This window comes from Primulina eburnea, chromosome 7 (assembly GCF_022965805.1).
Source record: "Primulina eburnea isolate SZY01 chromosome 7, ASM2296580v1, whole genome shotgun sequence".
Lineage (NCBI taxonomy): Eukaryota > Viridiplantae > Streptophyta > Magnoliopsida > Lamiales > Gesneriaceae > Primulina > Primulina eburnea.
This window is the reverse complement of record NC_133107.1, coordinates 15,998,986-16,024,511: the sequence shown is the minus strand read 5'-3', so window position 1 is coordinate 16,024,511 and position 25,526 is coordinate 15,998,986. Positions and strand designations below refer to the sequence as shown.

The 25,526-nt window shown below is 38.0% G+C and overlaps 2 protein-coding genes across 3 annotated transcripts; one reads left to right on the top strand and one right to left on the bottom strand.

Annotated features, from left to right (window-relative positions):
• Positions 1 to 2,333: 2,333 nt before the first annotated feature.
• LOC140837274 (uncharacterized) lies at positions 2,334 to 14,391 on the top strand. 2 transcript variants are annotated; one of them, XM_073203384.1, is made up of 10 exons: positions 2,334 to 2,858; positions 2,957 to 3,094; positions 7,187 to 7,375; positions 12,323 to 12,460; positions 12,568 to 12,689; positions 12,772 to 12,898; positions 13,016 to 13,145; positions 13,302 to 13,381; positions 13,535 to 13,669; positions 13,808 to 14,391. In XM_073203384.1, exons 1-10 carry the CDS (start codon positions 2,403 to 2,405, stop codon positions 14,033 to 14,035), a joined length of 1,743 nt encoding a protein of 580 aa, XP_073059485.1. In that variant the 5' UTR covers positions 2,334 to 2,402; the 3' UTR covers positions 14,036 to 14,391. The 2 variants fall into 2 exon arrangements, with proteins under 2 accessions (XP_073059485.1, XP_073059484.1); XM_073203383.1 differs by having other exon boundaries at positions 12,772 to 12,904.
• A 692-nt stretch (positions 14,392 to 15,083) lies between these two features.
• Positions 15,084 to 24,491, bottom strand: LOC140837272 (protein GAMETE CELL DEFECTIVE 1, mitochondrial). The gene is made up of 4 exons (XM_073203382.1): positions 24,019 to 24,491; positions 22,433 to 22,671; positions 15,657 to 15,846; positions 15,084 to 15,558 (listed from the first exon to the last, which is right to left on the bottom strand). The coding sequence occupies exons 1-4, from the start codon at positions 24,430 to 24,432 to the stop codon at positions 15,340 to 15,342; spliced, it is 1,062 nt and encodes a 353-aa protein (XP_073059483.1). The 5' UTR covers positions 24,433 to 24,491; the 3' UTR covers positions 15,084 to 15,339.
• Between the last annotated feature and the right edge of the window lie 1,035 nt (positions 24,492 to 25,526).

The following is a 25,526-nucleotide window of genomic DNA, read 5'->3' as shown; positions in this document are numbered from 1 at the left end:
CCCAGGCCGAGCTACATGACCCCTGCAAGCCTGCGCTAACCTGCGCTAGTTTGTTCACTCTCGGGTAGGAGTCCTTGTCAACAAGGACTTGACAAGGACTCCTCCCAGCCCACTTGGCTCGAGTCCTAGCATGGCTAGGACTCTACCCTGGACTCACTCACGGACGTGGCTAGCCCCTGGTTGCAGCCGAAGCAAGCCCAGTCCTTAAACAAGCGAACCAAGCCTCCATGACAGCAACACGTCTCTAGCTTGTGTTCTATGCTTGATGTTGCGTGTTGTGTGGTTCTAAGACACCTTACACTCGTGTAGAACATTACCATAACACTTCCTAGTCATGGCAGCCCCTTTATGCACATAAACAACACAATTTGGATTAAAAAATTCTACTTGAAAATTTCATGATACATACAAAAACGAACTTGAAACAAAAGTGTCACTTGTTTTAAATCTTTTCATGCATAAAATATAATATGATGTGATGATGTTTTGAAGGAAATAATAGGCGTGCCTTTGCGTAATTTACGCACGAAAAACTGTTGACGATGACGAACAACGGAGCAAGAACCTTGGCTTCAATTCCCTTGAGCTTTACCGAAAATTTCCTCTTCAAATTGTGGAGGTGGGTGCCGTGTGTTTGATGAGTGCTTTCGGTGTGTGCAGATTTCAGAAAAGCGGCGTGTACGTGTGATGGTGTGGGGAGGGTTACATATATTTATAAATTAATTAACTCACCAATTAAAGCTTAGGCCAAATAAGCAAGGTTTAGGCCCATCAGTGCTAGATTAGAGTTTAATTAACATTTTAAAATAATTTTGGTAAAAATAAGTTTGTGAATTTAATAGCCGGGTTGCAAAAAAGTTTATATTTTGTTGAAAAGCCAACGCCGTTAAAGCTTACGTCCCGGCGTATAAAGTCACCTCAAAACCCCTTATTTTCAAAATAAGAAAAACCATCAACCATATTTAAATAATTAAAAATAATTCTTTAATAAAAACATTTTACGTTTTTCAGCCCTCGGTCTCCGTTCTTCGATCGCAACTTGAATTTTCCTTAGAAACATAGTTTTATGAAAATGACAATTAAATCATATTTAATATGAAATCATGAATGTCACCCAAATAATTTAGAAACTAAATCAATTAATTACTTAATTTCATATTTCCTAGATTTGCATGCAGTTGGATTACGTTGTCTTAATTTTGGACCTTACACCCTATGCAACCCAAATCAAGCCAATTAAACCCTTAAGGACACCTAGAACCTTGCTGGAAAAATCTGTCCTAGTTTCGGAATCATAACTTGAACAAACCCTAAATTCCTTCTACCCTAGCCCATGGCTGACCTAATCAGACCCTAGCTGACCATCCTAGGACCCTAACCAAGCCCATTAGACCCTACTGGACCAGCCCTACAGCCCACGCAAGCACAAACCTCACTCGTGTGCTTGAAGCCCTGCGCGACTCCTCCATATTCACACCTACAGCCCCTCCCCTCGCACTAGGTACAATACTAGTCGGCTAGAACCGCCACTAGACCCCATTAGGACCCCTGGACATGTCCCAACAGCAGCCCAGAGCCATGCCCTTCTAGGAACCCAAATCCGAAAACCCTAACTTCTTTTTTGAACCCAAAAATGTGCTGATTGTTTCCCCTCTTTTCCAGCCCGTAGCCAGGCCCTTTATGACCCTTAAACCTACTGAAAAACATCCCTTCCCACATCTCTATCATGGCAGCCCCTTTGTGAATCTTAAACATGAATTTAAAAGTATAAAAACTCAAGTTTTGATCATGTATTGCCATAAAAACGAAAATACAAGAAAGTGTATCATATTTTTCATACAATCATGTTAAATGCACATAATATAGTATGAACGATGAGTAAAATATTTTTCTTTTATGGTCATCGGTCTCCGTTTCTCGATCGTGTCTCGAATAACCTTTAAAACATAATGTTATCCATTCTAATATAAAACTATGTTCTAAACATATAAACATGCATACCACATTTAATAAATGCAATTAAAATAATTTAATTAAACATTTTATTTTTCTTAGATTTACGTAAAATTTGATTAGTTATCGTATTTTGGACCTTATAATAATTACAACGGAGGAAGAAGCAAACGAAAAACAATTTTCCCAATGTTAATTCAAGTCACAAAATTAGCTAGGCATAACGCATTTTCGTTTGCAAGAATTACGTAATAAAATGGGCCATTTTTTCCTATTAAATTAAAATTTCTTAATGGCATTCCCGTAATTTTAGGTATGAACAAGGTTAAATTCTGCTAGAGTCAAACTACTATAAATACACTCTTCTTCCCTTTCTCCAATTCAATTCCCGTCATTTCTTCGATCTCTTTTTCTCTCCCAATTTCCCTTTGGCGATCTCCGCAGTTTCAATGGAAGATGATAGATCAATTTCCCTCCCCGCCGAATCCGCCGAGGAGAACAACCATGGCTGGCAGAAGGTGACGTACGCGAAGAAACAGCGCAAGAATCAGCCCAAGACGGTGTCCGATCATGCCACGGCGGCGCTGCCGAACGAATCCGCCGAGAAAAACGGTGTCTTCAATAGCTTGGAGAAGCACGCGGCGGAGAGGCGGCGGAAATTGGAGGCTCAGCGCGCCTCTGCGGCGATTTACGACGATGAGATTCCGGTGCGATCGAGGAAGAAATGGGGAGATGAAGAGGACGGGGACGTCAGCAGCGACGCGGATGTTGATGCGAAGGAGAATAATGCCGCTGAGGCGTATAAGGAGAAGCCGAAGAAAGTTAAGAAGCCTAAGGTTACGGTGGCGGAGGCTGCCGCGAAGATCGACGATTCTGATCTTGCCTCGTTTCTTTCTGGCGTTTCGGTAATTATCTGTCTCCTTTTTCATTTTTTGGTTTTCCTTGTTATTATTCTGTGCTTGATTTTAAGCGTTATTGGATTTTTTTTGTGTTTTGGTGATAGGAATCTTATGAAGGGAAACAAGATATTCAATTGATGAGGTTTGCGGATTACTTTGGGCGTGCATTTTCGGCTGTGAGCGCCTCACAGTTTCCATGGATGAAGCTTCTTAGAGAGTCTGCTGTGGCAAAATATGCTGACGTGAGTTGGTTAGAACGTTGTGTAGCATCCCATACTTTTTTTATCTACAATTTTTTTAGCGTGTAAATGTTCTAAATTGGCGGGTGGTATGTCACTTTTAAGCGAGCATCTGTAGTATGTTTTGGGGATTCAAGGAGAAAGTACATCATGTAGTAATTTCTGATTTTTCTTTGCCAAAGCCATATAGTAGTTTTTGAGTGAACAGCATTTTCTCTGAGATGTGCTAACGGATGTTTTGGCAGTATTTGATGGTGATTTTGGAATTCTTATTTTTACTTCAATGTTTGAACACTCGATATTTGACATTGTGATCTTGTCTATATTTTGTTTGCATGGAAAACTGATAAACTTAACGTCCTTAAATGTTTATCATCCCTCGTTACATCTAGCATGGGAAAACTACCTTTATTGCCTGCCATCCATTTCTTTTGACCAATCCTGGAAGCCGTTCCTGTTTTGATTCCTATAACGCCTTGACAAATGTTTTAGTTCATGGACCTGGTGGTAGTCTGTATGGTTGTGCTTTCCAATAATCAATCCACATTTAATGGTTTTCATCAGCCTGCCCACGTCTTCCATTTGTCGATAGTTAGGGGTTCCCTGTTATGAACCTTGGCAAGGATCTACTTATAGGGCAATTGAGTTGTTGATCGTTAAGCTCATTGATGTGTTGTGGCTTTTTCTGCCTTTCCCACCTACTTTGGATGAATTAAGTTTAGAGGATTCTTTCTGAAGAGAACCTCAAGATCTTGTTGCTCAAGAATTTGGAATAATAATTTGGTATTTTATTCCACTGAATTTATCCCTTGAATACAAATAAGATGCTATTTGAATAAGGAAACCAACGAGTAATCATGCAACAAAAATAAGAAAGCACAATAAATTATGAAACTAGAATCCTCTAGTCTTAAAGATGATTGAAATATTTATTCCTTGACTGAAGCTGGTTGACATCCCTAATTGTTCTCATCATTGTCCCTTGACTGAAGTTGATTACTGTTAGGGGTTTAAAAAACGAAGCCGACTCGAGTCAACCTAAAAAATAAGGTTAGGGTCGGGGTTTTTTGGGTTCGGGTCAAATCTTGTTGGACACGAAATTAAACCTGAAAAAATTAGTTGGATTGGGTCAGATTCAGCTCAACCTGGGTTTACCTGATTTTTTTAAAAAATACTTTTTTATAGAAATAAGAAATATTGGCTACATTTTTATATTGTATGTTTGAATTTTTTTTATTGTAGATCGATATCTTATATTTTCATCATATAATATTGATTTTGTAAAATATTGATTGTTTAAACAATTGTTTATTTTTTATAGCAAGTTTACTTTAAAATTTCTACAAGTTGACTTTCAAATTTTTGAATTTATTCATAAATGAGGATGCTCAAATATTTATGTTGTAAAATATTTATTTTTGAAACAATTTATTAAAAGTTATTTTGACATGCTTGGACATTTTTTTATTGTTATTGATCTCATTAATTTTTATCATGTAATATTTATTTTGTGAAATATTTATATTTCCTAAATACTTGTTCTTTCATAAAGTAATTATGGTTTACACAACTAGTACTCTTAAATTTAAATATTTAAATCCACAAAACATAATATCATTTATTTAAGCAATATTTTGTTTTATGTTTTTAATTAAAATATTTATTATGTGTTTTGAATCCTTAATTATTTTGTTAAATCATAAAATAATAATGTTGCATACTTCCATATTAAAAAGATCATATATTTTTTTTTGAAAATAACTTTTCGGGTTAGCCGGGTTGATTTGGGTTTATAGTTTTCAGGTAGGGTCGTGTTCGTGTTGAGAAAACTTTTGTAGCACACATCCTTCGACCCTACCCGAACCTACCCGAATTGACACTCTTAGGTTATTATCCTCTTTGTTGGGCTGATGGTTTGGATCTTTATTTGCCCTAATTCGGGCTTTTGTGCCCGTTACATCAGGTTCCCCTGTGGAGATCTTGTTTGTCCTCAAAACACAAAGGGAAGAAAGCGAGTGGTCCCTGTAGCAATGTCCTCCTCCAAGAGTGCTGGTCCCATCCTTCAACCCAACCCGTACGGTGATATTGCATGGGGATCCATCACTCAATCGATCGGTGGTGTCCCTCAAATCAGTAGTCAAGATGACTGATTTTGAATTCAGTGGGGCGGTGTTGAATTGAAGGCCGATGCACCAGCCCTATAAGGCCCCGCATTGAATTCTTGATACCTATGCAGGGGTATTCCGTGAACCCCAAGGACTACCTCCTAATCGCAGCAAGGATCATGCAATAATTATCCGAGAGGGTTGTGGGCCAGTGTCAGTTCGCCCCTATCGATACGGTTACCGGCAGAAGGATGAGATTGAGCACATGGTAGGGGATATGATGAAGCCAGGTGTGATACAGCCCAACAATAGCTTTTATTCGATCCCAGTTTTTTTAGTCAAAAAGAAGGATGGGAGTTGGTGGTTCTGTGTGGATTACAGCTTATTGAAGGAGATTACAGTAGCGGATAAATAACCGATTCCTGTGTTTATGAGTTTCTTTTGGTTGGAAATTTTTCATCTACAAGGCACACAACTTAAAATGAGTACAACGTACCACCCTGAAACCGATGGCCAAAGTGAAGCATTGAATGAGTGCGTTGAGGCGTATTTGAGGTGTTTTTGTTCGGAGCAACCGAAGAATTGGGCTGAGTGGTTGTATTGTGCAGAATTCTGGTATAACACTTCTTATCAGACTTCTGCAGGTTTTTGTCCTTTCGAGGTGGTCTACGGGCGCAAACCACTACCTATAATCCGTTTTCTCCCTGGAGAAACTGTGTTAGCTGCTGTCTCACAAGCGCTGTGGGACAGAGATGAGCTTCTGAAGCAGCTAAAATTCAATCTTGAGCGGGCTCAACAACATATGTCGAAGCATGCTAATTGGCGTAGAAGAGAGGTTCATTTTCATGTGGGGGATATGGTTTATTTAAAGTTGCGACTTGCGACCGCATCGACAAACACCAGTTTGTACGCGGGTCTTTCAGAAATTGGCAGCCAAGTTTTATGGTCCCTTTTGGCCTATCGATTACAGTTACCTGAGGAGTCTAAGGTGCATCCCGTTTTTCATGTTTCGTGTTTGAAAAGAGCTGTGGGATTGCCAGAGGAGTTGGATTCTTACATGCTTATGACGTTTGAACCGGATTACATGGTAGCAGATCGAATTAAATTGATCAAGGGGGAGCCTGCCAAGCAACTATTGGTCAAGTGGAAATGGAGATTGGAGGAGGATGCTATGTGGGAAAACTTACTTGATGTTGCTGCACAGTTCTCTGATTTTCGCCTTGAGGACAAGGAGATTTTTGAGGATGGTTTTTGAGGAGGCCAGAGATGTTATGAATTCAGATCCAATTGAGAAAAACAGGGAGTCATTGGGTCCGGGGATATCAAGTTATGAGAGCCCAAATGGAAGTGGAGATGGGAAGCCCAACATTGTTAATGTGTATGTTAGGAGATCAAAGAAGATATACACGTGAAGTGAGTGGGGGTATATTAATAGAGAGTAATTGTATAGGCGAGCATTAAGTTAGACATTCGCGTAGAAAGAGTGACTAGACTTAGCTAGGGAGAAAACCATTGTACAGGGTTTGCAATACGATTATTTCAGTTGCCTTTGTGTTCTTCATATTTCTGTTCGTTTATTCGGAGAGCATGTTTATTTGGAGAGCACAACAGTTACCATCCTCCTTGTTGGGCTGCTGGTGTGGATCGTTATTTGCCCTAATTCGGGCTTCTGTGCCCATTACATTCCCTGATCTGTAAACAGCGGCCAGATATCATATCTGATTTGGACATCGTTCTTCTCTCTTTTTGGAAAAGTAATACGCTGATGTATTTTCTCATTCTCTAACTGAAATTACCGTTGATTTTGTAAAATTAATTCTGCATGCATATACCTTTTCTAGCCTTCGTTGTACTGTCTCAACTCTGTCTGTTAGGATCATAAAACCTCTATGATTATATCCATGCCTGTTCTTGGTATGCATGGTTTTGGTCATTTTTTGTGACCTTCATTAATGCCTGAATCTACTTCTTGTTTGCTCTTTTTTAACAGATCCCAGTGTCCTATGTACCGGAGGCTGTTTACAAGACTTCAGTTGACTGGATCAACCATCACTCATACGAGGCGCTGGAAAATTTTTTATTGTGGTCATTGGACAGCATTCTTCAGGATTTGGCAATCCAACAACCGGCTTCTAAGGGCACAAAGAAAGGAGGGCTACCACCATCCTCGAAGTCTCAGGTAAATATGATCAATTTTCATTTTGTTCTCATTTCTTTTATGTCCCTAGGGTACTTTCAATGTCACGTACAGTATCAGCGGGAAGTCAATCGTACTTTTTGATGAAGAATTCTGATATGGGGACTGTGTTTTACTTTGAAGTCCTATACCCTTCTTTTTTATACATTGGAGCTGGTAGGTTACCTATAATTACATAATACTTCGAATTGTGGGATGCCGATTATTTTTCTCTGATAGTTGTATGCGGTACCTTAACTTGTCCCCTCTATGCATTTTCATGAACATCTCTCATCTCATTCATTTTCTAGTGTTTGCTGAAGAGTAGAAGTTCTATGAAGAAAATTTGGCATGTTGGACATACACTTCATAGTTTATACGATCACGATCGTCCTCGGCCTTCCTTGCTCCATGTTTCTTTTAAAAGTACCAAATTCTATACCTATTCAAGGGGCAGTTTTTTAAAAGCCCTACTATGTGTTTTTTTTTTAAAAAACAGGCCTCTCCTATGTACTGAAATACATAGGGAAGGGCTAATTTTAAAAACAAACACAGTGACAACCTTTTCTATGAGTATGTTAGTAGTAAGAGAGTTTCTTCTTATTCTCATGTAATTACTGGTCTGCTTGTCCCAACCCCTTTCTTATTTTCGTGAAAAACTTTGCAATGCTAAGTTCTTTAATATCAAATTGTTTACTGATTCATAATTTATTCTATTCATGAGCATTAGTGGTATGCAATGTGGTTTCTCATGCATGAGAAAAGTTGAAGTTGTATCTATGTTGGCCAAGTCGTGATGTGTGATATACTATTTGAAGTTTTGACTAAACTTTCATCTTAATATGATCGCCTATAAATTCGAATAAGTTGTTTTGACTAAAAACCTCTCTTCTTATGAGGGAAACGTAGGAGTCGAGCTTTACTGTTCCATTACATTTGTTCAAGTCTTAGAATTTAAGGTTGAGTTGTTTGACAGACCATATGAATGTTTTGTTAGTTGTGTGACAGACCATAAGATCATCTTTATACTTTTTGTCTTTCCAGTTCAGTCCCTTAATTTATTTGAATGATAATTTAGTCCCTCAAATATGTCAAGTTGCCCTAATTATGTGCTCGGCGTTAATTTTCTCGTCAATATTCAATGGATCAAATGTACTTGAGGGACTAAATTAACACAAACAAATTTGAGGGATTGAAGCCACAAGAGGGATAAATTACAAGGACGATTTTATATAGTCCTTGTGTTTTAATGTTGAGTATTGACGGGGAAGTTAACCTAGGGATTAAAAAAGCAATGTTTGAAAGCAATGGATCGAAAGCTTCAGGGCCGGACTTGTTTACCTCGTCTTTTTATCAAAACTGTTGGTACACGATCAAAGAGGATTTACTGAAGGTGTTTGCCGAATTCTTCTAAGGAGGCATCATTAACGATATTACCAATAAGGCTTACATTTGTCTGATCCCAAAGAAACAGGATGCAGTCAAGGTTAAAGACTTTAGACCAATTAGTTTGATAACGTGTATCTATAAGATCTTGGCTAAAGTCTTAACTAGGTTGAAAAAAGTTTTGAGCGAAGGTGGATTAAAGGTTGTGTATCGAATGTCTCCTTCTCGATTTTTATTAATGGAAGACCATGGGGCAAAATAAAAAGGGAGCGAAGTCTTAGGCCAAGGGTCCATTATCCCCTTTCCTTTTTAATCTCGTGATCGATGGATTGGGGCGATTGATGAATAGGGCTAATGTTGTGAATGAATTAAATGGGTTAAAAGTTGGGAGATATAAAATAGAGATCCATCATATCCAATTTGCGGATGAAACATTTTTTTGTCAAATCTGATGGGCATTTGCGTTGTTTGGTGGAGATACTCAACTCATTCAGCTAGAAGTCGGGATTGAAGATTAACTTGGAAAAAAGCCTTTTTTTGGGATTGTTTGTTCAGAAGTGGAAGTGGAAGGGTTGGCTTCAGAGATTGAGTGTAAAAAAGAGGAGTGACCAATTAAATATCTTGGGATCGTGTTGGGAGGAAAACCCATTAATTTGACTTTTGGGAACCCGTGGTTTCCTAGATGTCTAAGAAGCTAGCAAGCTGGAAAAAAGCGTTTTATCAAGAAGGAGCCGTCTAACATTGATAGCGTTAGTGTTGAGTGCAATGCCAACATACTTTTTTTTTTGATAAGAAACATAATAATATTATTAATATGAGAAGTTTACAGTACAAGAAGTGGACTAGTGATCCACTGCCATAAACTAGTTAGTTCTAACAATACACATATGACCAATCTCTCAAAATATCTGATGTAGACAATCCCTGAAAGTTTTTATCTGTCCGAATCCAGTTCGCTGTTGTGAACTTGATTTTTCCTCAACATTCTTCCGCTGTTTCTTCTAATTCTTCAAAAATTCTTCTATTTCTCTCCAACCAAACAGCCCAACTAATTCCATGGATCACTACTTTCCAAAAAATTTTACCTCTTTTGCCAAGCATATATCCCAGATCCGTAGTAAACAAATCTTGTGTTATCTTCGGCACAACCCAAACCAATCTCATCTCTTTCAAAGCCCTGGCCTACAACGCATGAGTGAACTTGGAGTGAATAAACAAATGATCTTGTGTTTCCCCATGCATACGACACAACACACACCAGTTCGGACAAAGAGAACAATTAGGATATCTCTTTGCATCATCTCGGATGTCGGTAATTTTGCAAGGATTGCTGTCCATGAAAAAAATTGAATCTTTGACGGAATTGGTATTTTCCAAATGATATTGAAAAATTTGAAATCTTGTGGACCATTACTATTCGTGAAGAATGAATTGAAAAAAGATTTGACTGTGAACCTACCGGATGGATCCCCCTCCCACTGTCGAAAATCATCAACCCCTTTGACCAATCCAACTCCCTCAAGAACGAGTAAAAGCGAAGATAACTGAGTAATCTCCTCCTCACGGAGAGATCTACGGAAATGCAAGTCCCAAGAAAAGTTATGTGACGAAGAATCAAAAGAAGTAAAATATGAAATAGGCAAATTACGAACCAAAGATAGCTGAAACAAAGAAGGGAATAAATCCCGGAGAGAAGTTCCCCCCAACCAAATATCCTCCCAAAACCTGATTTTAGTCCCCCTCGAACCACTAGTCTCAGTAGTCGGTGATAAGTCGGGTACTATGTAGAAATAAACTTCCACGGAGATCTAAAAGTCACATTCTTAGCCTTATTACTCTTTTCCACAGCGTATCACTTTCAACGTTGAACCTCCACCACCATTTTCCCATTAAAGCTGTATTTCTCAAGCATATATTCCCAAGACCTAATCAACCTTTCTCCCTCATTCCCATCCCACAAAAAGTTTCTCATCACTCTCTCCATCTCCCCCGCTACTCCTTTTGGTATCTTGAAGAGAGATAAGAAATATATAGGTAGAGCATTCAATACCGAAGCAATCAAAGTCACTCTACCCCTTTTAGACAAGAAAGCCTTTTTCCAAGTTGCCAATTTTCGAATGATCTTAATCTTGACAGGCTCCCAAAAAAACACTTGTAGAGGATTACCCCCTAGAGGAACTCCCAAGTATTTTATTGGCCATTGTTCCCTGCGGCACCCGATCCCCTTTGCTATATCTTCCTCCTTCCTTTGTTCTTGATTCAAACCCAATAAAGCACTCTTATCCCAGTTGATCCTCAATCCTGACATGTCACAAAACTCCTTCAAAACTCTCACCAAAAAGCCTAAGTGTTCCTCCGTGTTCATACTCATCAAAGTCACTCTCACCAACATACTTCATGTCTCTCTTTAAACTGCCACATGAGTATGGAAAAAATTTTGGGGGATTTCCATCTCTGTTTCATCTCTTTGATTCTTAACAAACCTATCAACAATTTCATCAATGTCATGGACCTTCTGGTTAATTCCAACTTTGCTTGGGATGTGCGTTTCAGCAGAGCTTTAAATGAGGTCGAAATTGTTGAGTTCAGCACTTTACTAAGGGGTCTTAGATATTGTTTGGACGGGAGACTCTTCAAGGTCTTTTTCGATTAGTTCTTTTTATGAGTATTTTTTTCCAATCAGCAACTTCCCTTATTTCCTGTATTTTACTAATATCTGGAAAGTACCTATGCCATATAAGGTTCAAGTTTTCTCGTGGATTGTAGTTTTGGGAAAATTGCCGGCTTTCTATTCGTTGCAAAAAAGATGGCATAATTGTGCTTTATGTCCGAGCTGGTGTAGCCTATGTCGGAACAAAGAGGATCAAGATCATTTACTTTTGCATTGTTCGTTCATGAGCGGAATATGGAACAAAGTATTGCAGGAATTGGGTTTGGAGGGATATTCTAAGAACGGTGCATGTTATATTTCTTTTGGAGCCAGGATTACCTAGCGGGAGGAAAAGTTGGTGTTTTTGGTATGTGGTAGCGGAGCCGAAGAATTTTCACCGACATAGCTGAGTTTGTAGAGGTTTGGGAGAAGATCAAATTTAGGGTTGCTAGTTCGACAACAAAGTTGGCAGTGTTTTAACCATTTACTTATCTCAGACGTAGCGAGGATTGGAAATTTCTATGTTATTGACAAAAGTGTAGTAGTTTTCTCATCCGCCTACTTGTACTTTGTTTTCCTATTCTAATAAAATTTCGTTTCTAATAATTTTTTTTGGAAACTCTAAGCTTTTAATACTGATTTTTTGTGAAACATTTTTGCAATTTTAAAAGGAAAGAATGTGATAGCGGAGATACAATATTTCACCTTTCTGGCTATTGCAGTTGAAGATAGATATGTAAAATAAAGTTACAGTGATTTGTTTTGTTAATGTTTTTATGTCCTTTGATTCTCTTATTTCAAGACAAATGTTGGTTGATAAGTTGTCGAATGCAGAGCTACTAAAATATAGTCAATTTTATAATTTTTATGCATAGTAGTCTGAACTGTTTTTTTTTTTGTTGCTGATATGGCAGGTTGCTATCTTTGTAGTGTTAGCAATGGTATTACGTCGGAAACCAGATGCTTTAATCAACGTGTTGCCAAAATTGAGTGAAAACTCAAAATACCAAGGACAAGATAAGCGTCTAGTTATCATATGGATGGCAGTTCAGGCTAGTTTAATAGATGCTTATTCACTTTGGAATCGACTCTGATCATAAGAACTTGTTAATCTTTGTTGCATCTTGTATTTTAAGCCGACGTTTGACCTTTTCTGTAGGCTTGTCAAGGAGATCTTGCTGTTGGATTGTACTTGTGGGCACATCATATTTTGCCAACACTTGGAGGAAAGTCCGGGTCTAATCCACAATCTAGGGATCTGGTCTTGCAGATAGTGGAAAGGTTTGGGGTTACAGTTGCTGTACTTCATGTTTCAACATGTTATCTGACTATTTCCCATTAACATGCTAAGTCCGTGTATCAGAATTGTGTCTGCACCTAAGGCTCGAGGTATATTAGTAAATGGTGCTGTTAGGAAGGGGGAACGCTTGGTGCCACCTGCAGCACTTGACCTACTATTACATTTAACTTTCCCTGCATCCTCCATTCGAGTTAAGGTCTTTGATTTTACATCAACAATATCCTTAAAAGTAGTTCTATATAGTATTTGTTCAGCCTCTTTGCTCCATCCTCGTACCAATTTTAACATTTGTAGCTGTTTGTGTCAGGCAACTGAAAGGTTTGAAGCAGTATACCCAATTCTCAAAGAGGTTGCTCTTGCTGGTTCTCCTGGGAGCAAGGCCATGAAGCAAGTGTCGCTCAAAATACAAGCTTTAGCTGTGAAAGCAGTTGGAGAAGGTATTTTGATCTTGGAGATGCTCTCCTTGTTTTGTCTTTTATTAATTCTTTTTTATCTTTTATACTTGAGTACTGTAGGATGATACCACTTAATCTATATGGTATGCTGCAAGTAGTTACGAATGTGAAATGCATTTGGCAAATGATGCTATGCAGGGTTCCCTGAACTATCTCGAGAAGCAACTAGCATCTTCATATGGAGTTTGACTCAGAGCCCTGATTGTTACCAACAGTGGGTAGGTTTCTCGAGTCGGTGTCTTGAACTTGGCTATACTTTTCTCTGCACTGATTCATTTCCTGTAATATGGAAGTTTTCCATGGATACCAGCTACTGCTATTGATGTGTGTACCTTTTGTTAGAATTGATGCTATAAAATCGATTTCAACAGGACAAGATATATTTGGATAACATAGAAGCTAGTGTTGTCATCCTGAGGAAGCTTGCAGAGGACTGGAAAGAATTTTCTTCAAAACAATCTTCTCTTCAAGCACTTGGGGAGACGCTGAAGAGTTTCAGGCAAAAGGTAGGCCCTTTATATCGTCAGTTTTGGTTTGTTCAGAGTTGAGGGTTTTTATGTTTCAGCTCTCCTGAACTCTCATTGTATATTGCCTCGTCTATAAGTTGGAAGTTTCGGCTCATTCATTTCAACTTCATTTTACAGAACGAGAAAGCATTAAGTGGTGGAGTCGACGATGTTCGACAACCTTTATTTAAAGATGCTGACAAGTATTGTAAGTTGATATCAGGAAAGTTATCTAGCGGTGGTGGCTGCGTAAAAACTGTGGTGTTTACTATCGTTGTTTTGGCCTTGGGAGCTGCTGTTATGTTCCCAAGTGTCGATTCATGGGATTGGAATAAGCTCTCAGTTTTGTTCAATATCAACCAGTAAGTTATGATTTCCTGGAGACGTCAAAGATAGGCTTTTGGCTCCTTCCACCTTTCGAAAACTAATCACAATTAATATGAAGAGGAAGAAAAGCTGGGTTTTCGTGCAATAGAGAGTCCTAGCTATCGCATACACTTTAGTAAAACATATTCGGTAGCTACAACCATGGAATTATCTCCGTTTTGTTCGGTATTATTGGTTTAGGGGTAAATTATATTTTGATGTAATTCAGCACAATCCAATTTTGTTTTTGCAGAACCCCTTTTTTGGGTCGTAAGTCCTATGAAGTAGGCCCCCATTCTATGAAAGATGAAATTACCTTTGATAGATTTGAAGATGATTGTTGAATTGTGATTTTAGATTTTGGCTCTTCGCAGATATGCTCTTATGTTTTGTGGAAGGGGTCGATCTAGATTGTGGCAAGTTATTTAACTATGCAAATTCCATGCAAACCAACTTGACAAATTATTGTTGAAATTTTGAGTCGGCACAAGAACATGCAATAAGAAAAAATATTGAGCTAATGTGAAATAATTTTCTGAATTTTTTGTTCTTACAAGTTGTGTTAAGACTTTCGGAGTAGTGTAAATCATTTTGGTCATTGCTTGTGATGTGTCAAATGCTCCTCGATTTATGATTTGGCTCTATATATCGATTATATTGTTAAAACTAAAAAAAAAGTGCACGTGCTGAAATTTCCACCCAAAATTGGGTAATTGTCTGGTCAAGATGAGTAGATAAATATATTTTTTGGTATAATGTTATTTGGGATTAAAATCATTTTGATGCCGTTTTTGTTAATAATTCAAACCATTTTGGTTATTTATAACTAAAGATGAATTTATTCAAGGGATGCACGTGTTTAAAATTCTCTACAAAAGTTTTCCTTATTTCTAATATTATTACGTGGTTGTAAAATCGTGTCGGCTTAGATTTCGTTATTCATACGCATTGCTAAGAGGACTGAGAGATCAATATGTTCATTTTAATAGCGAAATTTATTTATTGAAGTGCGGACAGTACCACATTTTTGCAGAAAGAACCAAGCAAATGCTATCAAACCATGTTTCCTATTTCCATATAAGAGAGTGAAAGTTGTGCAAATATAACCTTAATTCTTTCACAAGGGAAAAAAATTACTAGACGAACAATAAAAACAATAATTTTATTAGCTTTTATATTCGATCCTAGGTTTTCAGACATCTGCTCATGTAACAAAATCCATGACAATCCCATCATAAGCAACTTCAAGAAAATCACCCTATCGTTTGTACCTTCTTTCATTTTCATTGATAGCTCACTCAAGGTCATGGCAATATCTTCCGTCGTCTACGAGGAGTCTCCCGTTTCACGAACATCTTTTCAAACTCATTCAAAGGCCTCGTCGAGCCATCTGCCTCACTAACAAACTTCCAGCCACCCCCATTGCCACGCTTGTCTTTGGAACCGAGTTTTTCCACAGTCAAGTTCCATCCTTCGGCGGGACGCCTCCTGCTGTACTTGTGGCATTTCACCTTCTTTGCCATCTAAAATTTGAACATAACATTGGTTTTCCATATACATTATCATCGGTACCCGTGATACTAATTAGTCTACAATCTTAACCGAGTGTGTGTCTATTTACCTTCATTTTGTTGAAGTTCATACGTTGAACAAACTCTTGATACAACATTTCATCCTCTTTCATTGAGATCTCATAGTGCACCTCATCAGGGTCTCGAGTCGTCCCGTCCCAGCCCTCAGGCATGACTTTAAAATCTGGCTTATACGCGAGAGACGCGATATGGAATTCTCTATCATGGGAATTGAAAAGTCTGCAGAGTAGAAGTTAACGACGAAAAGCTGAGATACATAGAAGTCTTCATAAGAAACATATTTACATAACTCGCATCATTTGAACTCTGAAATATGATATCGTAGGCCGTAGTGAAGCAACGGAACAATAAGCAATAACTGTCATTTTTACTAATTTTCAGAAGCATCGACAAATGGACACTTTACCCAGAATATGTCATTTGAACTATTTATCAAATACATTCTGGATACCATCGAGAATAATAATATGAAGTAAAATAAGAAAGATGGCTCGTTAAAGGCACGTTCGATTTCCCGATTTCAAAATTTGCATCCGAATAAATGACAATAACATGTAATTCACTAGCAAATATGATTTAATGAAGCACAAAAAATTACCATGTGAAGATGACACAAATCTCTTGTGAAATATTCAAAATATTGAAGGAAAAATCTTGTTCTCATCATTATACATACAGGGAATTTTCTTATTCGTAAAAAATCTTGACTCATATTTTAGATGAGGTATTTACAGAAATAAGCAAAACAAGCTATCACGAGGACAAAAAGTCCATCAGCAAATGAATGCATATCCTTAATTTATGAGTGAAAATATTGTCGAATATTACGACAAGTAAAGATCGCACACTCTCTGTCATTAATTAAAAGGGAAATAAGAGAAAACAGCCTTTTGTATAGTGTGATAAAAACACAGGAAATTTCTCAATACATTGTATAATCTGTACTGACGAGTTCATACACACTAAAAATTTTTCACACCAAAAAAACGGCTGTATATACACATAACGAATAGTTTAGATCCCTTGGTAGATCATGAAGCACAAACAAACAGCATATGCAGTTCTTGGAGCTCATTTGTGGGAAGCAAAACGACCACACTCGTTTCGCAAAATTTGTACTTCATACATATAGAGCAGAATCACAAGGCATCTACATATCAATTTTGAGTTTTCTAAGCATTCATGACAACACAAAACTTTGAAGCTAAATTGAAAGTTTCAAGAAATCCAATCCGATAAAATAGTCCAACTGAAAAATCTGCTTCCAACTATTCAAGAAATCCAATCCGATAAAATAATCCAACTGAAAAATCTGCTTCCAACTATATAAGCATCTCATTGGACTACCGTCTGGTAATGACCCGAATCCTTATTTTGAATGAAGTACAAATTAAGACATGATTAAATAGTTGTTAATTAAGCATTATTAAGGAATTCATTAGTTGAGAATCCATCAAATATAAAATGAACTACCCAATCTACTTCAGATCACATTATCTCGAGAAATCCAACTAGACGAATGAGATTATAACAAGTGGCAGATAAGATTGAGTTCAGATCTTCTGAACTAGTCCGGATCCAACCTATAAATGGAAGTTGATTTAATTTGTTTCCTACACCACTTTCTCTTAGCTACTCTATATCGAGTTCTAGCCATATTATACCTTAGGTTTTCTGGAAGCTTCGGAGCTCCTGTCGACTCGAGTAGGAGTCGGTGAACCGGGCGCGCATATCGAGACGTCATCAGCGGGACGACGACGGACGCAAGTATAAACCTAAAGCCCTAAATAGTGATTTAAAGATCATTAGGAAAAACTTTGAAGCATGCTTATAGTAATTATGGATCTGTCATGATAGCAATTTCAATATGCTGGTATTGTTTATGTTCAGACAAGTAAACTTTCTATCAAATTGTTTTAATGAGCTACGTGATCTACTGACTGAGATATCCAAGCGTAGTATACAAACTTATATGCTGCATATTTATCTGTTGCATGATACATGTTTCAATGCTTTGACATATTATGAATGACATATCACGTTGGGCCTAATAACTTTAGAGATATATCTCGTTTGTAGGGCCGCTCGACCCTGTTCTGTATTGTGGACAGTTGGGTATTGAGAGCTACAGTGTCCGACGAGATCCACAAGCTCTGATGACCCTGGACATTGTAGGTTCACACTTTGGTTATGAGTGTATGAGCTAAAACATGCCTAGGACAGATCAAAGACTGCACATTCAGGGGCCTCTAGACTGAGAATGAGATTCTTGAGTTGATCCTTGATATCCAAGCATATTACATTTCATATGCATCATATATTTGTATACTCTTATATTCTCGTATGGGACGATTGTCGCTCACGTTCTTGTTTTCATCTTGGACACCCCATTCCATGGGGCATATCTTAGGTTGGACGATTCGGACGGCTAGGGCAGTGGCTAGAGCAGTTGGGTTTTCTGTGGTGATCCAGTGGAGGTTTTATTTGGTTTCTCGTATTCTCAGACATGATTATGATTTCGATTTAGTTGTATTAACGATTAAAACTAAGATTATTGTTTTGTTTTCATTTGGGTTGTGAGAAGTTATTTGGTTTCCGCTGTTTAATTTTTGTTATCAAGTTTAATTATGCATGCTTTTTAGTGGCTCAGGTAAGACACTACGTTTAGAGGTATCAAAGCATGCAAAGATTTTTGGGACGTTAGTAATTTTGTTTCGAGAATTTAGAGGTTGATTTTGGTTTTCTTTGAGATGTCGGGAGATGGAAGCAGTCACGGAAGTGTGAGACATGGCTGTTATGGCGACAATGAGACATGCAGAGAACATCGTCGTAGAGATCGTGAGGGAAGGTGACACCGAGACCACGATGAAAGGAGACGTAGGAACCGCGTCAACGTTATGGATTTCATGAAGATGAGCAGTGTTTTCGAGTGCTGTACTATGAGATGGAGTTATCCGATTTTATGATCCAAGGAAAAGCTCGGGAATGATGAAAATCTGTTTTTGCCATTCTAGTTCAGCAATATGGGCGGATTCGTTGGCAACATTTCCGTCAGGCCTTCAACAATCATCACTTCCCACCAGCTCTTCGTCAGGCGAATGAGATGAAATTGTTGACCATTAAGCAAGGAGATTCGAGCATTGAGGATTACCAGAAGCGTTTTACGAATCTGTTGCCGTATGCTCCTCATATCAGTGAGAATTCTACGGCAAAATATTGTCATTTTTTGAATGGTTTGAACGAGGTGATTTTTTATCATGTTTCTGTCTGTGACAATCTGACTTTGTACGAAGGATTAGTGAATCGTTGTCGTCAAGCCGAGATCAGTATTGCTAGGAGAAATGCTATGCAAGCTAGCAAAATTTCTAGTTCGTTGGGACCAAGGGGTCAGTCTTTCAAGAAGTCTCTATCTTCTTCTTTTTTCGGTTCTGGAAGAGTGCACAATATTGGTAGGAGTGGAGGCAATCACCATACGGAAAAATATCAAAGGGTGACAAGTGCTTGTTTCAATTGTGGTGGTTTTGGTCACATGAAGAAGGATTGCCTTAACTTAGAGGATAAGAGTGGAGGCAGAGGTTCTATGGTAGGGACTTACAGTGGAAAATAGTTTGAGGCCACTGTGCAGCTGAAAGGTTTTCCCGCTCAAGGTTTCCGTCGTGGATGGATATCACAAAGATCTCAACAACTCCCACGAGTCCAGGGACAAGTGTTTGACCTAAACCAAGAGCAAGCTAAGGAGTAAAACGAGAGTCATTGCAGATAATTTCTTTTTATGTGGTATCCCTGCATATGTATGAATTGACACTGAGACATCTCATTTATTCATAACATCAATGCTATTTAAGAAGTATAAACTATCTTACGTGTCATTAGATATTTTAATGTCTGTGTCTACACCTATGGGACAGAGATTTTAGCTAAGGCGACTAGTAGTAGACAGTTTGTTAGAGTTTAAGGAAATACTTGTCTTCCAATTTGATGATACTGGCTGTGGAAGATTTCGATTGTATTATAGGAATTAACATGTTGACTAAGTATAGAGGACGGTAGATAGTTATCAACGTCTCGTTCAGTTTCTTCCAGAAAGGGAAAAGAATTGGTTCTTTTACGGCGAGGAGCTCGACCTCCAATGCTAGTAGTGTTAGCTATAAAGGCACATTGGGCTTTAGCGAAAGCAAGAGAGAGATACCTCATCTATGCTGTAGACTTATCGAAGTGAAGAACATTCCAATTGTCGATGAATTTTCGGAAATACCTAGATTTCCTACGGAAAGGGAAGTTGAAACTGAGATAGAATTGACACCAAGAACCGCACCTCCAGACCACCTTATAGCTTGGCACCATCGGAGATAAAAAAAGTTTCAATTCCGCAGGACGATAGAGATTTGGAAGAATTAGCCCCAAGATTCATCGGAGAGATTTGGACTTAAGGAAGAATTAGCCCCAAGATTCATCGGACTTTTCAAAATCTTGGAATGTTGGAAATTGGCATATCGATTGGCTTTACTGCCGTATCCATCCAGCATTTACAATGTCTTTATGTATCGTTGCTACGAAGGTATGTAACAGATGAATCACGCGTTATTGGTCCGACTGATGTTCAACTTGAAGAAAACTGGACTTATGTAGATCAACCACTCTTAATCCTGGGTAGGAAAGAGACGAAGTTCATAAACAAGACCATTCAACTTGTTCTAGTACAATGGCAATGCCCAGATACCGCAAAGGTGACTTGGGAGTTAGAGAGCCGTATGCGCTCAGAGTGTCCGCATTTGTTTTGGGTTGTACCATTGTAATCATGATTTGTATTTTATTCAGTAGTATTTGTACATCAGTTCTGATTTCGATGACGAAATCTTTGTAAGGAGAGGAGGATGTAATGACGCGAATCATTCTTTTGAATGAATTACTAATTAAGAAATGATTAAAAAGTTATAAATTAATTGAAAATCAATATGTTGGGATCCACCGAATTTAAAATAAACCACATATTCTACTTCAGATTACATTATCCTGAGAAATCCAACTAGACGAATGAGATTATAATACGTGGCAGATAAGGTCGAGTTCGAATTTTTTGAACTAGTCCGGATGCAGCTTATGAATGGAAGCTAATTTCATTTGTTTCTTACACCACTTTCCTCAGCTACTATCTCTCGAGTTCTAGCCAAATACCTTAGGTTTTCTAGCTAGTTTCTTGAGCATTTTAGTGTCGGGAAGCTTCGGAGCTACTGTCGACTCGAGGAAGAGTTGGTGAACCGGGACACGCAGAGCGAGAGGTCATCAACGGGCTGAAATGCTCACTGTCGTCGCGGGAGGAGGATAACAAAAGCCGATGAAAAGATTAACCCCCGGAATAAAATGTTTATTAGACAAAAAGACGCAGATATAATCCTAAAGCCTTAAATAGTGATTTAAAGATTATTAACAAGAACTTTGAAATATATTTAGTCATTCTGGATCCAGCATGACAGCAATTTCAATATGTTGGTATTGTTTAGCTTCAGACAAGTAAACTTTCTGTCATATTGTTTTAGTGAGGTACAAGATGTACTGACTGAAACCCAAGCGTAGTATACACAATTATATGCTGCATATTTATCTGTTGCATGATACATTTTTAACTGCTTAGACATGTTATGCGTGACATATCACGTTGAGCATGATATCTTTTGAGATATACCTCGTTTATTGGAGTCACTCAGCCATGTTCTGTATTGTGGACGATTGGATATCAAGATCTATAATGTCAGATGGGCGCGAGCTCTGATGACCCTGGACATTGTAGGTCTACGTTTTGGTGATGAGTGTGGGAGCCAAAACATCTCTAGAGCAGATCAGAGACCACATACTCAGGCGTCTCTAGACAGAGAATGAGATTATTGACTTGATCCTTGATATCCGAACATATTGTATTTGACATGCATCATATCTGTTTGTATCCTCGTACATTCTCGTATTGGATGAATGTCACTCATGTCCTCATTTTCATCTTAGGACACCTCATTCCATGGGCCAGGTCTTAGGTTGAACGGTTCGGACAGCCAGTGCAGTGGCTAGAGCAATTGACTTTTCTGTGGTGATCCAGTGGAGGTTTTATTTGGTTTCTCGTATTCTCGTGCATGATTATGCTTTCGAATTGATTGTATTAATGATTAAGACCGAGATTATTGTTTTGTTTTTGTTCGGGTTGTGAGATGACTAAGTTATTTGGTTTCCGCTGTTTAATTGTTGTTATCAAGTTTAATTATGCACGTCTTTTAGTCTTTTTAGTAGTGGTTCATGTAAGTACGCTACACGACTTCCCTTCATGCAAAAACTCAGTATTTACAAAAGCCAAGACATATTTATTCCCACAAATGAAATTGCACAATACAGTAATACGAATTACTCTTTTAATGATTGCTACGTCTGAATGCTAATCCGTTTCCTCAATGATGTTTGCTCCAGCAAAATACCAACAACCCAAATTCCATTCCTTCTAATCCATTGCCAAGACTCCGCTCCTTGGAACTTAGCATATGAGGGAAAGAAATTTGATGGCTTTGATATCTCTTGGTTTAAGAATTTGTCTCAAGTATCAAGACAGTCAAAGAATATTCTGTCACAAAAATGTGTATTATGTCTTTAGAGATAATTTTGCCTTAATTTTGCGTTTTGTTCCTCAATGATACGAACTCCGAGAGAAAGCTACTAACACAGAATCCATCTACCTAGTTTTCCACAATCGTGGAGTTTCATGTGTCACGCACCAGCCAAAGTGCAAAATAAAAAGAAGCTAAATAAATGCATAAGATCCACTTACTCGGGAAAACCGTCTATCAAGCGCTCAATGGTGTCATCCAATGGATGTCCAAGTTTCGTCTCTTCCTCTTCTTCATCCCCCTTCAGCCATAAAATCGCGTGTACCCTTTGCCTCATGACCCTGTATTCTTTTGCTAAGGCCTCCACAGTGTACACCTCTGGGTTCTCCTTGTGCTTTTTATACATTTCAGCTTTTTCTGAATCTTTCAAATACAATCCTCTGGCACCTGGCTCTCGCACCTAAATTTACAAGTTATAAGGAATAATTACCATTTAATTTATATCCAATGATGAATATCCCTTTCTAATTGTCAATTACGCAGAGAAGTGAGATGATTGAAAATAGCATGAGATACACCCACACAAATTGAGTATCCAGTTTTCTGAATGAGTCATGATTTCAATTCGATAGAAGTACATAGTTCATATCTGATTCATGAACTATGTACTTCTATCCAATTGAAATCATGACTCATTCAGAAAACTGGACACTCAATTTATGTGTGTGTGTATATTCATGAACTATGCTTTCTCAAATCTGATATCCTAAAAACAGAGAAGTGTAGCACAAAAAAAATTAAAAATAATAAAGACTAAACAAATAAAGCACAATTGCTGCCTCATTCTTGAAAAATGTTAAATCTTTGAAAATTGAACCTCAATGGACAAAGAACCAAAATAAAAGGAATCCAACTCGGGCAAGAAACACAACGATTTGCCGAGCGAGTCTCTCTGTAGAGAGAACAACGATCTCCCAAACACAATGTTTTCTCCTCTTTTCCAGAATTAAACTGAATGAATGATGAAAACTGAAATCAAGTCACCAGAAATTTGCACAAAAAGTTTGGGACATTTGATCAGCAGCAAAATTACCAACGAAAGCTTTTATCTTGACTTTGCTTTTTACAAGTGAAATGCATGTATAAAATATACAATATGAGAAACCTAGTTACAAAGCCTTAACAAAGCTATGTGCCTAGAGGTCTTATAGTAGTTAGAACCAATTATGTGTTCTCTTTTATGCATTGTATAATTAATATCATGCTCAATTCTTTCTTCTGTCTTAAATTTCCGGTGTACGGGAGTGAAGTTGCCTGATTCATCCTGAGCATCGTGTATCACTTATTCATGAATTTAATTTATTCACTTCAAAGCATTCAACTATATTGAAAAAAACAAACTGATATGTACTATCTCCATGATGAACCAAAGTTTTTGGTGATGAAACAAAGCCGTTGAAATCTTTATTTTTCCTAATGATTTCCTCCACTAAATCGTAGATCCAAATGTCATACACAACAATTACTTGAAGAAACTCTGAGACCACACAGATTGCATCAAAATGCAAATTTCAGGCCTTCCTCCAACAATCAAATTAAGGGGAAGAAAAGCTAATTTCATGTCCCAAAAAGAAAAAACTACTCCTGCTTCATCGAAAGTCATTTCCTCACGCAACAACTACTTCAAGAAACTCTCGAAACCACACCTATAAAATCAAAATGCGAATTTGGGACATTTCTCCAACTATGAAATTAGGTGAAAATGAAGAAAGAAACAATAATTTCATGTCCCAAAAAGCAATCTAACCTGCTTCATCAATACAGCCATTTCCTTCATCTTGTCATCCCAGCTGTCCACAAACGCCTTCCCTCTTCGATTCTCATTGTTCAATTCCCTCACCTTTTCCGTTACATCATCCGCCCACCCAGCAGACTTCCTTTCGAACTGGCCCAGACTTGGCTCAACAGCCACCGGCAGACTGATCTGATGCCCCACTGCTTCCCCATCGAAGTGCTCCTTCGTCAGCCCAGTTGACCAAGACGAAACACCCGCGTCCCATCCTAACGGGTCGGGTTCCGACGACCCGGATCCTCCAAAATGGGCCGCCCTATCGAGTCCACCACCATTTTGCGTCGAAAATAGTTTCTGAAATGCGGGTGAAAGCTGAACGCATGGTTGCAAGATTGAGAGTTGCGGAAGTAATCGTTGAAGAGCTCTCATCGCGGAGCAAATGAGGGTTTCTGCTTCGTCCTCTGTTCTGTGGTTATGGGAAAATGAGGAAAACGAGAGTCTTTACTTTTTTTATTTTAGTTTTATATATAATAAAATTTATAATTTAATTAAATAAAAAAAACTTACTCGACTCGATTTTTCTATCTTTCTCGACTCAACACTAGTTCTCATTTTGTTCCTTATCTTCACAAAAACTCATTTTCTTCTCAACCTTCCGTCCTGCGTACATTGTTCTGATTTTTTGGCTAACAATTAACCATGAGTCTACAAGATATTCCTCTACAACAAATCCAACGAAAAAACCACGTATTGATATGAAAATTTATTTTCAAATATGAAATATTCAGTGTGAAGAGACCATGGTGAAGAGCACGACCAAGGGTCGTGAAGCACAGGTGCTTCACGACACGGCTTCAGGACCTCTGGGCTTCACGACCACACGACCCCGTCACACCCAATTTAAAATAACAGTGTGGGGATCCGAACCTAATTCATTTTCTTAAATCGTTTTTGGGATTAAATGGATCAATTATATAATATGGGTCTAATTTTTTTTAAAAAAAAAATACATAAGTGTGCAACATATGATAATCAATCTTACTTCATTTACAAGATCAAGTTTAATATCTACAACCTGATCGAAATTGCATGTCTTGTACAAAACACATTCATATTAAACTAGGGTTCAACAACTATACATTAAGTGTTGAAAGCTAATTCTACTTCTAAGTCCGGATCTCCACTCTAATCTTGATCTCTCATCCTCTTCTCGACCCTGATCCTGTCCAACCTGTTGTCATGTATACATACAAACACAACAACAGCCAGATAACTCCGGTGAGAATATAATTACCAATTTAAACAATGAATACATTCATTTCATATAAACAATTACGAAAGCATATAACAGTTATCAATAACATGTATCATAATCTGAAAGACAGGAATCGATATAAAACTGTAAATCAAACTCTTTGACTCTTAAATCTCGAACTCGACTCTTCTGTAGTCTAGGGATCCCGGTTCCCGGACGTTGGCACATTATATCGAAACTCTTTAACAGGAGTCGATCTACTCCTAAG

Bases quoted from the DNA above. Each gene is read 5' to 3' on its own strand.
- LOC140837274 (XM_073203383.1), top strand. From the start codon at position 2,403: ATGGAAGATGATAGATCAATTTCCCTCCCCGCCGAATCCGCCGAGGAG. The intron at 12,905-13,015 runs GTCTTTGATTTT...TGTTTGTGTCAG, and splicing joins CATCCTCCATTCGAGTTAAG to GCAACTGAAAGGTTTGAAGC. The intron at 13,382-13,534 runs GTAGGTTTCTCG...CGATTTCAACAG, and splicing joins CTGATTGTTACCAACAGTGG to GACAAGATATATTTGGATAA.
- LOC140837272 (XM_073203382.1), bottom strand. From the start codon at position 24,432: ATGAGAGCTCTTCAACGATTACTTCCGCAACTCTCAATCTTGCAACCA. The intron at 22,672-24,018 runs GTTAGATTGCTT...TTGTAAATTTAG, and splicing joins TGGCTGTATTGATGAAGCAG to GTGCGAGAGCCAGGTGCCAG. The intron at 15,559-15,656 runs GTAAATAGACAC...TTCAAATTTTAG, and splicing joins TGAACTTCAACAAAATGAAG to ATGGCAAAGAAGGTGAAATG.